At 38.3% G+C, this 15,609-nt stretch overlaps 1 protein-coding gene across 1 annotated transcript in view; it reads right to left on the bottom strand.

Moving 5' to 3' along the window:
* Nucleotides 1-9,088: 9,088 nt before the first annotated feature.
* LOC127870426 (neurofibromin-like) overlaps nt 9,089-15,609 on the bottom strand; it is a 173,567-nt gene continuing 167,046 nt past the window's right edge. Inside the window, 1 exon segment of the mRNA XM_052413023.1 lies at nt 9,089-14,439. Within this exon segment, the coding sequence (XP_052268983.1) occupies nt 14,098-14,439 (342 nt within the window). The 3' untranslated portion in view covers nt 9,089-14,097.

Here is a 15,609-nt window from a genome sequence, read left to right as displayed (position 1 = left end):
TGCGAGTTACTAGCAGTCTGTTCAGGTTGTATCTGCTAATTAGTATCAGTATCTTAAGGTTGGAAATGAAGCCTTTAAAACTTTATTATATTAAAGAAGATTTTAAATTGAATTAGGTTTTCCAAAGACATATAAAATACAATGTATTTTATAGGTCTTTGGGTTTTCTAATGGGCTACAAACGTATCAAAATGCGTTTATAATGGATAAAGGGTTAAGCTACAAGTTTTGTGTATGGACATGATTTAATATTAACGAAATACGATCTTAAAAGTAAATTGCTTAAAAGAAATAAAATGTTACAGTTGTTCCTTTTAATTCATGTGCAAAAACAAGCCAAATATTAATATTTGGAACAGAATCATAAAAGTATTTATTTGGATGATTACATAGAGCTTGCGATTTGAAATGGTGCAAACAGAGATTACACGCCTAACTATGTGGAAAGGCTCCAAACACCTCCGCTTGACCAACATTCACTTTAGAGTCCATTGCTGCTTAGAGTAGACATGTTCACGTGTACCGAGAATCACGTAGGCCTACCGGAGTTGTGCTAAATAAGAATCTTGTATAAAATTAAATAACACAATGGTGTATTCGGTGATTTGGACAATATTGAAAAGGCTTCAACTTAACAATGACTTTTTTTGAATAATATTCGGTTATCGTTCTTGAATACACATGGCGTTATTAATGGAATGGACACACGCTATAATTAGAAAAAGGTGCTAATATTATTAAAAGTGCAACTTAAATTTTCAAGAGGAACATCTAAAATGCAATATCCATTTTTAGTTGTGAGCGTTAGCTCACGACTTATGTAGAGAGGAAGTTTTGCAAGTCAGTTTGCTTTAGCTACGCTAGGAACGATAACTGCAAGTCAGTCTGCTCTGAGCTACGCTTGGGACGATAACCACTGCCTGTCTGCACTACCTGCAGTAAAATTATGCAGACGACGAATACTAGTCTGCTCTACTAATGCAGTGTGTGTATTTAATAAAAAGTGTTTAACAGCTTGTAAGACGACATTGGCCAGTCTAGTGTTTATCATTGAAATCTGTACATATTGGCTGCTTTCAGTGAAAACGGGTCTTAATGCATGTCAAATAAGATTATCCTGTGCACACTGACTTTTGATCTTATGTGTCTGGTACTGGGATCACAATAAATGCATATGCAGTTAGCCCTGTTTTCCCAAAATGAAGCTTTAATGATCTGTTTTATTAATGATTTGAAAAAGAACAACAACATCTCAACCTGTGCTTTAACACACTCTTTATAAACAAATTTTCTCAAAATAAAATTCATTTTAATTATTAAATGCTTACCTGCTATCCTTAGCATACCTTTTCCAAAGGTGGGTTATTCATCCGGAAAATTCTGGATCGGGAGCCGGCCACCCTGTCCCATACACCAAATCTAGATCAGGCCAGAACATAGTGCAATGTAACCTTAGTCTAAACCGGAACCGGTGTCCACAATCAATCTGCTTTTAATGTATCTAAACTATTAGTCGAAGAGCGGGGTGGGAGGTGGGACTTACCAGGGACCTATACAAACATTTGTTTGTATAGGTCCCTGGACTTACTGGTAGCAGGTAAGTATTTAATAATAAAAATGAATGTTATTTTAAGAAAATATGTTTGAATAGAATAAATACATTTCTGCTATCCTTAGCTGAATTTGCAGCTGCGGCGGGAAGGTTCGCGTATATTTCCCCATCACAGCAGTTCTCAGCACTTCTCCGTTTGGCTGAAGCCATAGTAAGAAGGAAAACGGTCTTCCATGTTAGGAACTGTAAAGAAGCTTGCTCAAGGGGTTCATAAGGAGCCTTAGTACGTGAACAAAGAACGCAAGCCAAATCCCATTTAGGGGTAAGGGAACGAGAAACAGGACGTTTGAGTTCCATTGCTCGGATCAGTTCCGAAATGGCTGGGTCAGCACAGACTTGTGATGACTTACGAAAAGCCGATGTATGCGAAATCATAGATCTGTATCCTTTGATGGAGCTAAGAGAAAGTTTCTTATCATCAAAAATATATATGAGAAAATCCGCTTCCGCTATGCGTCTAGCACAGGGATTGAGGGGATCAGTTTTCCCTCGAATACACCAGTCAGAGAAGAGCTTCCAACGAGCATCATAGACTGTTCTTGTGGATTTTCTCCTTGCAGAGGCAACAAGTGTGGAAGCCCTGACAGAAAAACGTTTCTTCTGCAGGGATTGCCTGATAACGGCCAGACGTGTAAGTGGAACATGTTTGACAGATCTGACCTGTGAGGAAGTTTCCTGGGATAGTCGCACAGGAGACTGAGAAGGTCGTTGAACGAGGATCTCCTGGGCCACCAATGGGCTACCAGGAGGATCCGGCAAGAGCTCACCCTGATCTTCGCCAAGATTTGAGGAATGAGAATGGGTAGGGGATAGGCGTAAGCGTCCAGTTGGTCCCAGGCGAACGAAAGCGCGTCTACCGCCCACGCTGCTGGATCGTAGACTGGACTTGCGTACAGGGGAAGTCTGTGGTTGTCTCTGGTCGCAAATAGATCGACCATTGGATAACCGAACGTGAGAAAAATCTGGTTGGCCACTTCCTGATGAAGTGTCCGCTCTGACGGAAGTAACTGATGTTTGCGAGACAAACTGTCTGCCAGGGCATTGAGATGACTTGGTATGTTTTTGGCCAGAAGGTAGATGTTGAGGCTCTTGCAAAGAATGAGTAAGTTCTTGGTTTCCAGATACTGGGAGTGCGAGTGTGTTCCCCCCTGTGCCTGGATGTAAGCCACGACTGATGTGTTGTCTGATGACACCATCACACAGGAGTCCCGAAGATGTGATTGGAAATGAGATATAGCTAGAAAGACTGCTCGCATTTCTAGATTGTTTATGTGTAGGTGATACTCCTGAGAAGACCACAATCCTGAGATTATCAGGCTGAGTGGTTCCAGGTGAGCGCCCCAACATTCCCTGCTCGCATCCGTTATGAGATGTAATGAAGGTTATGGGGGAAGAAGCGGTACTCCTGCCATGAGTCTCCTCGTCTAGCCACCACTGAAGATGGGGGACTAAGTTCGGGATGATTGGAATCTGTGTTAGCAGATTGTCCGGAGACCATTTCCAACAAGAAACCGTCGGAGACGGGTGATGCTCCCCAAAGGTTTTTTTGGTCACAATATTGCACTATATATTCAGATAAAAAGGAAACGTCTTGAGGGCACAGTAGTTGGGGGGACAAGAATTTTTTTATAGAAAATTTCAAAGGGCCATAACTCTGTGAAAAATCATCCGACCAGAACCCGCTGATAATATGCACATATCTTGGTAGTGAGGCTTCCCATAAAGTTTCATTGAATTCCGGTCATTAGTTGCTGAGAAATAGCCCGGACAAAAAATTTGCACGGACGGACAGACAGACACACACACGGACAGACGAAGCGGCGACTATATGCTTCACCCCAACTGCACAAAGTCTGTAACTGAGCTAAGGATACCGTTGAGAGAGAGGAATTCTTAAGCTGTTATATGAGATTGGGACAGAATCCAATTGACCTTCACCGGGAGGTCTGAGATACGTTGACGCGAAACCCTGACCCGATTGATGTGGGTAAAAAAAATTCATTCCTACGAAGGTGAAATCCTGAGATAGAATGAGGTCTGATTTGTCTGCATTGAGAAAGAGTTCTAAAGAGATGAGTTCTTTCCAAGAGAAATCTAGGTTCCGCAGAAGCAGTTGACGATCGAGCTGGTGTAAGAGCCAGTCGTCGAAATACTGGAGAAGAAGAGTCCCGGAGGTGTGCACCGACTGCAGCCATGAGTTTGGTAAAAACTCGTGGGGCGGTCGCCAATCCAAACGGCATAGCCCGAAACTGGTACACCTGGCCTCGAAAGGCGAAGCGCAAGTACTTCCGATAGTTGGGATGGATCGGAACATGGAAGTATGCATGTTCCAGGTCCAAGGACACCCCCAGTGCATGGGTTTGATGGAGTTCCGTACGATGGCAGGAGTCTCCATCTTGAAAAACGGTTTGACTAGAAACGTGTTAAACACTTTTAAGTCTATGACCGGTCTCCTGGAGCAGTTTTTCTTTAGAACCAGAAAGAGGCGACTGTAAAAACCTGGAGAATAAGGATCGTGAACCCTTTTAACCACCTGTTTTTTCAAAGAGACCGAGAATGGAGTCTTGAATATGAAGATGTGGAGATACCAGATCTATGGGGACGCGAGAAAGTGGAGGCCTCTTTTCGAATTGAAAAGTGAGGCCTTTTGTAACAAGGGAATGAACCCATGCAGCCGAAGTTATTTGGAGCCATCGATTTGCGAAGTGAAATAGTCGGGCCCACACTGTTACCTCCAGCATGGGAGGTAGTGGCGGTAGAAAGGGGGATTCCCTAGGGCTGACATTGGGGAGGTCTGCCCTTGCCGGGCGAAGGTTTGGAAGTCTTTTGATCCAGCTTGTTTTTGCCCTTATTCCAAGACTCCTTACCAGACGAATTTCGAAAAGCAAAAGGTCTGTTATAGGAAGAAGGCCTGTTAGGGGCCGGACATGGAGTAGAAGGAAGCATTTTATAGAAAAGGTTCTTAGAATTCTTAGCTGCCGGGGGTTTAGAAGCTGGACGCTTAAAAGCCCCTTGGCGCTGGCCGGAGTTGTTACGCGCTAAAGAGGCATGGATCTGGTCTTCACGGTCAGCCGTGATAGCCGCTTGTATCCTGCCTCCAAAAAGGGAATCTGCTGTGAGAGGAGCCGTTCTGAGCGAGTTCACGCCTGGTTCCAACAAAAATTGTTTAGGCAGGGAAGAGAGGATGAGGTCTCTCCGGATCCTTAGCATCTCGGACATTGAAGACGCAGCATTATGTGACAAAAACTGTGGTGTCCGTTAAAGATGAATTAGTAAGGCACAACGTTCCTCTGGAACTGAGTCCGACAGTTCACAAGCCATCTCTAAGATTGTGGCCGACATGAGGTCTATCTGGTTTGCAAGACCTATGGAACGGCGTTCTCTCATTTACCAATTCTCTTACATAGAATAAGGAACTGAAATAGGACTAGAAGCAACTGAAATAGTAAGCAAATGTTTGCTTATGTCCGGATCCGGCAGTTTGGAAAGGCCCAAACCTGTAATCGGATCGGGTACTGTGGGCTAGTAGCTTTTACCGCCTTCAAGTTTAGGCTCAGTCAGGTCCTTAGGGACTTTCCATGGTGATGGAGGTTTATTAGAGGGTTCCAGGGACTGGAAAACGGACACTGTAGTTGAGCCAATGGGAAGGCGGAGGTCGACCCGAGATGTCGCCTTGCTAACCCTGTCGGGATCATGTTTACGGGCCAACTGTTCTGTGACAGATATCGCATAACTTGTAGCTGACATGGAAGGGCGAGGGCAAAAGTCTTCACCTAGGGTATGAAACATTATTTCATAAACCTGATTTATAGAGGCCAAATAGGATTCGGCCTTAACATTGGACTCTGAGCCCGTTTCCGTCGAACCGACTGCAAGATCAGTGGTCTGTATGTAGTCGGCGGATGAAGAAGTAGGAATACCAGAGTAATGTATTCCATCAGCTTCTAGTGTCATTGGATCATTATCCTGCACTTGAATGGAAATATCTGGGAAGAATCGCTGACCAGCAACAAAATCAGCAAACTGATTATGTAAACCTGCTGAAACCGGTAGAGAATCAGAAATGATAGGCACAAAGTGTCCTGGAGATTGCTGAATCCATAATGTATTATTATCGGAAGCGGTAGCAGACGGGGGTATACGACTAGTAAATGTAGACGTAATGACTGGTGACGTCACCGGGTAGTGACCGAATTATGGCAGGAGCCATATGGTCTGACGACGACCGATGCATAGCCGAAGCAACATGGTCGACGTCACCAGGCAAAGACCAATGTATGGCGGTAGCCATATGGTCTGACGTCGACCGACAAATGGCTAAGGCCTCGTGGCCGACGTCTTGCCTGGTACCGGGCAAAGACCGAAGTATGGCTCCCGCCATATGGTCTGACGTCGACCGATGCAGGCTGAAGCCAGGTGATTGACGTCTTGGCTGTTAAGTTCCACTGGAACAGGTCCTTCTGCACGCTTGCGGCTCTGGAACGTTAATTTACGTTGTTCAGCCATCACGTGCTAGAAGTATAACAACAAAAACAAACAAAACAAAAATCCAGAAAAAATACGGAGTATAGATTGAGAGACAAGTAATTAAACTTATTTCATTAATATACCACGATGATACAATAAACAGAACGAAATTTTTCTATTTGCAATTTGACAATATGGAGGCCTGTTTACTATACAATCCGTGACAAAAATCCAGAAATAATACGGAGAATAGATTGAAAGACAAGTAATTAAACTTATTCCATCAATATAACCACGACGATACAATTAACTGAACGAAATTCTATGGCTTAAAATTCGACAATATGGAGGCCTGTTTACTATACAATCCGGAAAAGAAGATTGATTGTGGACACCGTTTCCGGTTTAGACTAAGGTTACATTGCACTATGTTCTTGCCTGATCTAGATTTGGTGTATGGGACAGGGTGGCCGGCTCCCGATCCAGAATTTTCCAGATGAATAACCCACCTTAAGAAAAGGTATGCTAAGGATAGCAGGTATGTATTTATGCTATTAAAATTTGAATGGGGTGTGTTCATTGCAAACTTGCGATATAAAAAGCTATAACATAATTTTGAAAACTGAGTTGCGTCTAAGATTATACAACAGCGAACAACTTTAGTGCCTTCAGCGCTTTGATTCTCTTTTCTATGGGATTCTATTATTTTCATCATATATATACAGACGGAAAGTACAGCACGCACCACATACCAAGATTGAAGAGAGTTCCGTCCTTAAAAGAATTTCATTAGAATTGAAACGGTACTCGGAACATAAGAAAACAGATGAAGAAATATCTTTACCTGAACGTTCGTCGCCCTTTTTTGCGTTACCAATAGTTAAATAGACGCCGTATAGTGGTGATAAAAACTTGCGTCAATTTGTGTTCGTAATGAAAAGGTTCTTACTCTCGCATTAATTATCATAATTATACACCGCAATTACACTGTGTACCATGTTTCTGAATGTATGAGTGTCTGAGTGTCTTGCGATGTTGTAGGAAAACTGACTGAAAGACATGACGGACGGAGTGTACACCTGTAGTCCTTTTTAGTGAAACAGGCAGGGGACTTATAAACAGCATATATGGATTAAGATCATGCTTAAACTAGAGCTTTGTCTAGGACGTGACGAATACCCCCACATGCCGCATTGACACAATATTTTGCATGTCGTCTTCACAAAAAACAGCGGACACCATGCTCAATTTTTAAAAAGCATTAAATGACCCCTTGACCTAGTTTTTGACCCAGAAAGGCCAATGTTCTAACTTGGCCTTAAGATCATCTCCATAAAACTTCTGACCAAGTTTGGTGAAGATCGGATGTAAACTACTTGAATTAGAGAGCGGACACCATGCTGAATGTTAAAAAACACACTACCCCGTGACCTAGTTTTAGGCCCGGAATGGCCCATTTTCAAACTTGTCCTAGAGATCATTTAGATAAAACTTGTGACCAAGTTTGGTGAGGATTGGATGAAAACTACTTGAATTAGAGAGCGGACAACATGGTGAGGTTTAAAATGCACTAAGATACCCCGTGACCTAGTTTTTGACCCCGCATGACCCATATTCAAACTTGACCTAGACATCATCTAGATAAAACTTCTGACCAACTTTGGTGAAGATTGGATGAAAACTACTTGAATTAGAGAACGGACAACATTGTGATGTTTAAAACGCCCTATGTGACCCCGTGACCTTGTTTTTGACCCTGCATGACCCATATTCAAACTTGCTGTAGACATTATCAAGATACAACTTTTGACCAATTTTGGTGAAGATTGGATAAAAACTACTTGAATTAGAGAACGGACAACATGGTGAGGTTTAAAACACACTAAGTGACACCGTGACCTAGTTTTTGACCCGGCATGGCCCATGTTCGAACTTGACCTACACATCATCTAGTTACAACTTCTGACCAAGTGTGGTGAAGATTGGATTTAAACTACTTGAAATAGAGAGCAGACACCATGCTTAATGTGTAAAACGTACTAAGTGACCCCGTGACCTAGTTTTTGACCCGGCATGGCCCATGTTCAAACTTGGCCTAGACATCATCTAGATACAACTTCTGACCAAGTTTGGTGAAGATCGGATGAAAACTACTTGAATTAGAGAGTGGACAACATGCTGAATGTTTAAAACGCACTAAGTGACCCCGTGACCTAGTTTTTTACCCGGCAAGGCCCATGTTCGAACTTGGCCTTAAGATCATCCAGATACAACTTCTAACCAAGTTTGGTGAAGATCGGATGAAAACTACTTGAAATAGAGAGCGGACAACATGCTGAATGTTTAAAACGCACCAAGTGACCCCGTGACCGAGTTTAAGACCCGACAAGGCCCATGTTCTAACTTGGCCTAGACATCATGTAGATACAACTTCTGACCAAGTTTGGTGAAGATCGGATGAAATCTACTTGAAATAGAGAGCGGACACTTAATACGGACTGACCGACAGACAAGCTCACTCCTATATACCCCCCTAAACTTTGTTTGTGGGGGTATAATAATATTGTAATAAAGGGTTCTATTTTGTTTTTCAAAACATTCTTAAATGGATTAATTGAGGTCTTTACTATGCACATTTATGATTTCTTAAGAACATAATTCATAATATGACAAATTGAAGAGAAGTGACTTCTGAATTGTTGGGCGCATTTTTATTAGACCTAGTGACCTGGTTTTTAAGTTCACATGACCCAGTTTTTACCTCAGCAGAGATTTTATAGCGACAAATGTTCTGACCAAGTTTCATGACGATTAGCCAGTGTTAACAAGGTAAATGCTGATGTGGAAAGACGCACAACACTGCACATCAAAAAGCATCAAAACAGCTTAAATGGTTGATTACCAGGGGACTTTGTATTAAATGAGTGGAACATGTCATTCATGTTCAAAGGGAGTAATGTCGTTTCGTTGTGGTTTTATGGGATTTATAAATGACTACAAAGGTCTGGGAAGATTTTCTGTTTTTCAATACTTTTGACTTTGATCACAATAATAGCACAATTGAAACAATAAACAATATTGAGGACACTTATAAAGAAGCAACAAGCAGTTAAGATAATAATAACAAAGTATGAACAGCTTAAACAATTTACACTATAATATAAATAAAATGTGGCGATATGCACTATGCCAACTTCTTGTGACCTTGACAAAACAGAGGAGCAGAGGAACAAATAATATAGAAGGTGTCCTATTATTATTTAGGATATATAAAATTAATGATATGAAAAGAAATTATGGATGTACAAAACAATGAAATCTTTTTAGTTAATTATTCACATCAGCAACACAGTAATAGTTAACAATTCACATAATGGATAAGATTACATTAATGATACACACAAAAGCACATGCTTGTCCAAGATATCAATTCCATTTTATTAACTACAAACTTGTGTCAACTATAAAATAAAAAAAATAATGCACATAACCACAAAGGTCAACACAATCAGTACTCACATGACACAATCTCGATAACAAACACATATTAATTAACAAATATTAGACCATGATTTATTTGGGACATGCTCTTGTGAAAAGAGTTTTTATGCATGTTCGTAACGTGTCATCCAAGATAAGCCTGTGCAGTATCCACAGGCTAATTTAGGACGACACTTTCCGCTTTTATGATAATTTTCTTCTAAAGAAAGTTTCTTTAAGAAATGTAGGGATTTTTGTAAAAAAAAAATACACAACACATAACCCTTAATTTTCAGTGGGAATCATTTTACTATTTTTACTATCCAAAGCCAGGTCTGGATTTGAGGTATAAATAATTGAAGTATTTTAACAGTAACAAAATTCATTAACGAGATTCAAGTTGATTCCTTTTCTTTTTTTTGTAACAGTGACCTTAACAATTTTAATTCCATACCCAATCCCAAATCGGGCTTAAAGTCCAACATTACAAGAAAAACAAAATCAGTTTTATGTTATTTTCCCAGACAGCTACCACAACTCCGCCCTGTTGCTAACAACCCATTGGCATCTATTAACTCATCAAAAACTGGCAAAATTGCTTAAGATGGATCCCAAAGCTGGCAATTAAGTTATTAAAGGTGGAAAAATGAAACTGGACAAAATCTTTTTCCTTACAGAGAATGTTTTTTTACAAGTACATGATGCTAATGTATCATTATTTAACTTTTTACAAATGAGTTTTTGTTTCTTTCTAGTAAGAAAGACCTTTTTTTGTATGACACAATTAGACACTAATTCATGTACAATAAAGAAAAGTTACGTAGGGTCTTCACTGATTACAACAATAACAAGATGTGTTTGTGAAACATTATGTCCCCCCCCCCATATATTTGACCTTTTACCTTGAAGGATGACCTTGACCTTTCACCGCTCAAAACGTGCAGCTCCATGAGATAACATGCATGCCAAATATCAAGTTGCTATCTTTAATATTGCAAAAGTTATGGCCATAGTTGAAGTTTGACGCAAACAAACCAACAAACAAACAGACAGGGCAAAAACAATATGTCCCCCAGTATAGACCGGGGGACATAAAAAAGCAAGGCTGTAACTTGTGGGATACAAACAGCCTTACTTTTGTCAGCGTGAAACAAATATTACAGTTGAAATATGAACATTCAGTCTTATAAAAGCAGAACTCCACAAAACTCCTTTGGATGTGATACCACAGTATCAGTAAGGAAACATGTATTTTGCACATACAAAATTGATAACCATTAGACTTAAGTAAATGTAATACATGAAATTGATTCACTGGGAGGTAATTAGGAGATAATTCAAAATGAAGCAATACTAGCAACATTCTGATTTGAAATAGTGGTATTTGATAATTGCATGTTGGCAACATTAATGGTGTCCAGTAAAATCTTATTATGATAACAAACACACAGAGGTAATTGAGTTAAAAGTGAAACACATGGTATCATGTACAGTTCTGAATAAACAGCCTTTAAATACAAGTAAAATATTGTTAGAATAAAAATATTTTTTTTAAATGCATTTATACACGGTATAGTTGCAGTTAGTGGAAATGTGACACTGAAAAGTTTGTGACCTCATGAAGCCAATAATTAAAGCTAATTGTAGTACATGTATTTAAAATTGACCAATGGAAACTGCCTCATATCTAATATCCAGCAGTCCAGTTGAAATAAAACTGAATGTGTTTGCTCCTTAGCCAGAATATGTTTGAAATGATACTTGCTTGTTTACTATTTTCCATATAATTAATAAATTGTAACAAAAACATAGTATGTTCCATGTCATATGAGCATTGGCTTTGAAGCAAACTTGTCTTTGTTTGAAACTTTACATTCCAGCATCAGCCCGTGGATACGAATTCTACACAGTGGTCTAAAATTTGATTGGCTTATATCATTGGTGCTCAAAAAGGGATAACACTGATAATTCTTCTGTAAAAAGTTGCTTTGACTCACAAAATAAGCTTGCGTACTGATTAATCATAAACATTATAGATTGATAAAAAAATTGTTTGAAGTGCTGCAATACATTTCTTTTCACATGAACAATTAATAGCATACAAGTTTCGATTGTGAAAAATATAACAGATATTTATTATGGTCCAACTATACCTTTTATACATGCAAACAGGAATAAAATGTATTGCACTGTGTTGTCAACGAAAAAACATTAAACATATTTACTTAAGCAATATTATATATATATATATATATATTTATTAATATAGTTTTATATTCTTTTGTATTACTAAAACAGTCTGTTTTATACTTTTTATTTATGCAGAGACAAAAAAAGTTCTTTTTTCATTCTGCCTCCAACAAGATTTATTGAAAATTAGTTGATGGAAATTTTTGCAAAAGAGGCAAGTAAATTTTTAATAAGATTAAATTACATCTCAATAAACAAACAAACAATGTACATACTAATAAAAAATGAAATAAGCTCAGATAGGTATATCAAAAACATATTTATACACAATTGGGACTAGAAAGGTATTCATAATATCTAATATCTATAAAAACATTGATAAAAACAAATGAACACATTGAATGAAAAAAAAAAGAAAAAAGTTAAAAACATTGCAAAAGCTGTAATATAAAAATCCCACAATAATAAAATATCAGTACATTGACTTTTAGCATACTTGTTTACTGATTTAATTTTTCTCAATTAATATAATAAACAAGGGACAAAATTGTCACAAAACCAGGTTATCATTGTGAAAAAAAAATCTGATAAAGGGAGAAAACTCAAACTGAACTTTTGAAATGACCAAAAAAAATTAACCCCCTTTGTAAGTTTTTTTTTTTTTTTTAATCTATTTTTAGTCGTGGCGACCTTGACATTGGAGATATTGACGTGATTCTTTCGTGGGACACACTGTCCCATGATGGTGAACAAATGTGCCAAATGATTTTAAAATCTCACAATGAATGACATAGTTATGACCAGGACAAGCTCATTTATGGCCATTTTTGACCTTTGAACTCAAAGTGTGACCTTGACCTTGGAGATATCGACGTAATTATTTCGCGCGACACACCGTCCAATGATGGTGAACAAATGTGCCAAATGATTTTAAAATCTGACGATGAACGACATAGTTATGGCTCGGACAAGCTCATTTATGGCCATTTTTGACCTTTGAACTCAAAGTGTGACCTTGACCTTGGAGATATCGACGTAATTATTTCGCGCGACACACCGTCCAATGATGGTGAACAAATGTGCCAAATGATTTTAAAATCTGACAATGAACGACAAAGTTATGGCCCGGACAAGCTTATTCCGCCAGCCCGCCAGCCCGCCAGCCAGCCAGCCAGCCAGCCCGCCAGCCAGCCAGCCCGCCCGCATTCGCCAATCTAATAACCAGTTTTTTCCTTCGGAAAACCTGGTTAAAAATTATGTTTGTTGAAATTAGGAGATAATTTTCTGAGTACACATTTGACCAACACTTGGGTATGGATGTTGTAGAGTTAAGCAACAAACTTTCAGATTTATCATGGAATTTTCCATATTGTTGCACATTTCTCTGTTGTTGTTTTTTAAACTAGTAAAATATAAGATTACACCAGTAAAACAAACCAATGCTCTCTATGTTTACGTCTGTAACTATAATTTAATTAACACAAATGTGTTAAAATGTAATATTGTAAATGCTATACATAGTTATACATAACTTTGGTATCAAGATTGTGTCTAATTGGTAGGTACTGAATTATTTGAGGTCTCAGTTCAGGAGTCTTGAAACATGAACTTTGAGTTTTTATTTGTTGACAACGCGACCTGATTTCTGGGACAATATTAAAGGGGCGTTTTAACAGATTTTGGCATGTATTGAAGTTTGTCAGTAAATGCTTTATATTGATAAATGTAAACATTTGATCTCAAAAGCTCCCAAGAAAAATCAAGAATAAAACTTTAAAAAGTAACCCTAAACAGGGCTCAAACCACTGACCCCTGGAGTCCTGTAGTAAACTGTTTCCTCACAAATGTAATAACTAAAACTAAAATTTACTTTTTTTAATTTTGTCAATTTACCAAAACGTGAAAAGGCCCCTTTAAAGATTTTCCTTGTTTGCTAAAATTTAACAGGGCATTTAATAAAGTTAGCTACTGAAACTTATTGCTTATTTCAAAGTTATAACATCTGAAAAAAACAGAAGTAAAAATGAAGTAATAATTCATTTAACAAAATAACATCTAAAGAACATTTTGATAACACATTTGTTCCTCTTAAAATGAACAGACTTGAATAACTTAATGAAGTTTTGACAGTTGTTGTATTTTAATTCTGTTTGTCAAAAGTCCTGTTTATTATGATTACATAATTGTAAATATTACTTCACCTCAAACAAATACTTAATTATTTTTTATCCCAATCATTGAATTCTTTCTTGCTATCCACGACTTTCAGACAGCCAGTAAATACCACTCCAAAATAAACAAAATATTTAACTGACAGGTTATGCATTAAAAATTCTTTTGAACAATATTTAGTCCAAAGCATCAAATTTCTTTTTGCTGTCCTTGCGTTTCAGGCTACCGGAGCGTGTCTTGCATGTGGGGACATTATTGGCAGATCCGTGGCGCATCCTGGCACCATTGGCGGTAGTGGCACCATTCTTGTCTGTGTCTTTGTCAGTGGGTGAGTGCATGCTGCTGACACTGAGACTGAGGCTGGACATGGAGCTGGAGAGGTTCAGGTTGGAGGAGATGCCAAGGCTGCTGGGATAGGGGTTCAGGATGTCAAGGTCGTCACCAGGGAGACACGTCTCCACCATCATGGCCTCCAGGCAGTTGACAAACAGCTCGGCCGTGTCATTGCTTTGGGCACCCTGAACATGTATGATAATGTATTTTTGTAAATGTGTGCACAATATGATAGATATAGAGTGTAAATCTGCACAACCAAAATAAAGCAATTGTTTGGCCGCCTGTCAAATCCACATTATACATTTTATATATTTCTATTATAAATAATTAAACCATGTTTATTTTTCCTTACAAGGTTTTGTTCCCTGGAAGAAAACTCGTTCAAAACATGGATTTTTTGGCAAATAAGATGGCTTTCAACCATTGCTGTTACTTGTTTATGTAGTTATAGAACAGTTCAAGCCCAAATTTGCCCTCCAATAAGATGACCTCTAAAACGTAATGGATTGTTTTTGTATATCATTATCATTAACTCTTTTCCACTTAAAAACGTATTTTCACTCATTTGTAGTCCCTTAGAAAGTTATATTTAATTGAAGACCTTTGTTACTAGATTCAATTTGTTAAGGCTCCACCTCCAAACCCTAGATACTGATGAGCAGCAAACAGCATAAAACCTGAACAGAATGCAAGTTACTTCAGTCTGTTCTGGTTTTATGCTGTTTGCACATTGCCATTTTCAAGTTGCTTTTAAATGGAAAGGGTTAATTAAAATTCATAAATCTTCATATAAAATTCTTTAACCAAACATCTTTTTTCAAATATATAATACAACATAAAAATATACTATTTTTCAGACATAATGACTTCAGTATCTATCAAATCCAATATGACTGCTAAAACATGGAAACAAAGATTGTTCCTTTTCAGACTTATTTTAGCCTACATTGAAATTCTTTAGTATGAGCAGACGGCTGCATCGGGATACGCATAATGCATTTGTAACACTTAACAAGGTTAACCACACATAAAGTGTTGTTTTTTTTATAAATGCCACCATCTGTTTTTGAAGGCTAATGAGTGAAAAATTATACAAAGGAACTGACTTGTTATGATTAGATATCATTAGATCAATGTTCTGACCTAATTTCATAAAAATTGAACAATAAATGGGACTTTTAGCCTGTTTACAAGGTTTTACTATTTCCATATAAGGCAAATTTCCCATCCCCTTGGCGGCAATGTTTTTCAACCAACCAGAACCATTTACAAACTCCTTCAAGATATCATTTGGAAAAGTACTCTGACCAAGTTTCATGAAGATCGGAAAATAAATGTGGCCTCTAGAGTGA

The sequence above is a fragment of the Dreissena polymorpha genome, chromosome 1, assembly GCF_020536995.1.
Source record: "Dreissena polymorpha isolate Duluth1 chromosome 1, UMN_Dpol_1.0, whole genome shotgun sequence".
In the NCBI taxonomy this organism is placed as follows: Eukaryota; Metazoa; Mollusca; class Bivalvia; order Myida; family Dreissenidae; genus Dreissena; species Dreissena polymorpha.
The sequence above is the reverse complement of the archived record's forward strand: the minus strand, read 5'-3'. Positions and strand labels throughout refer to the sequence as shown.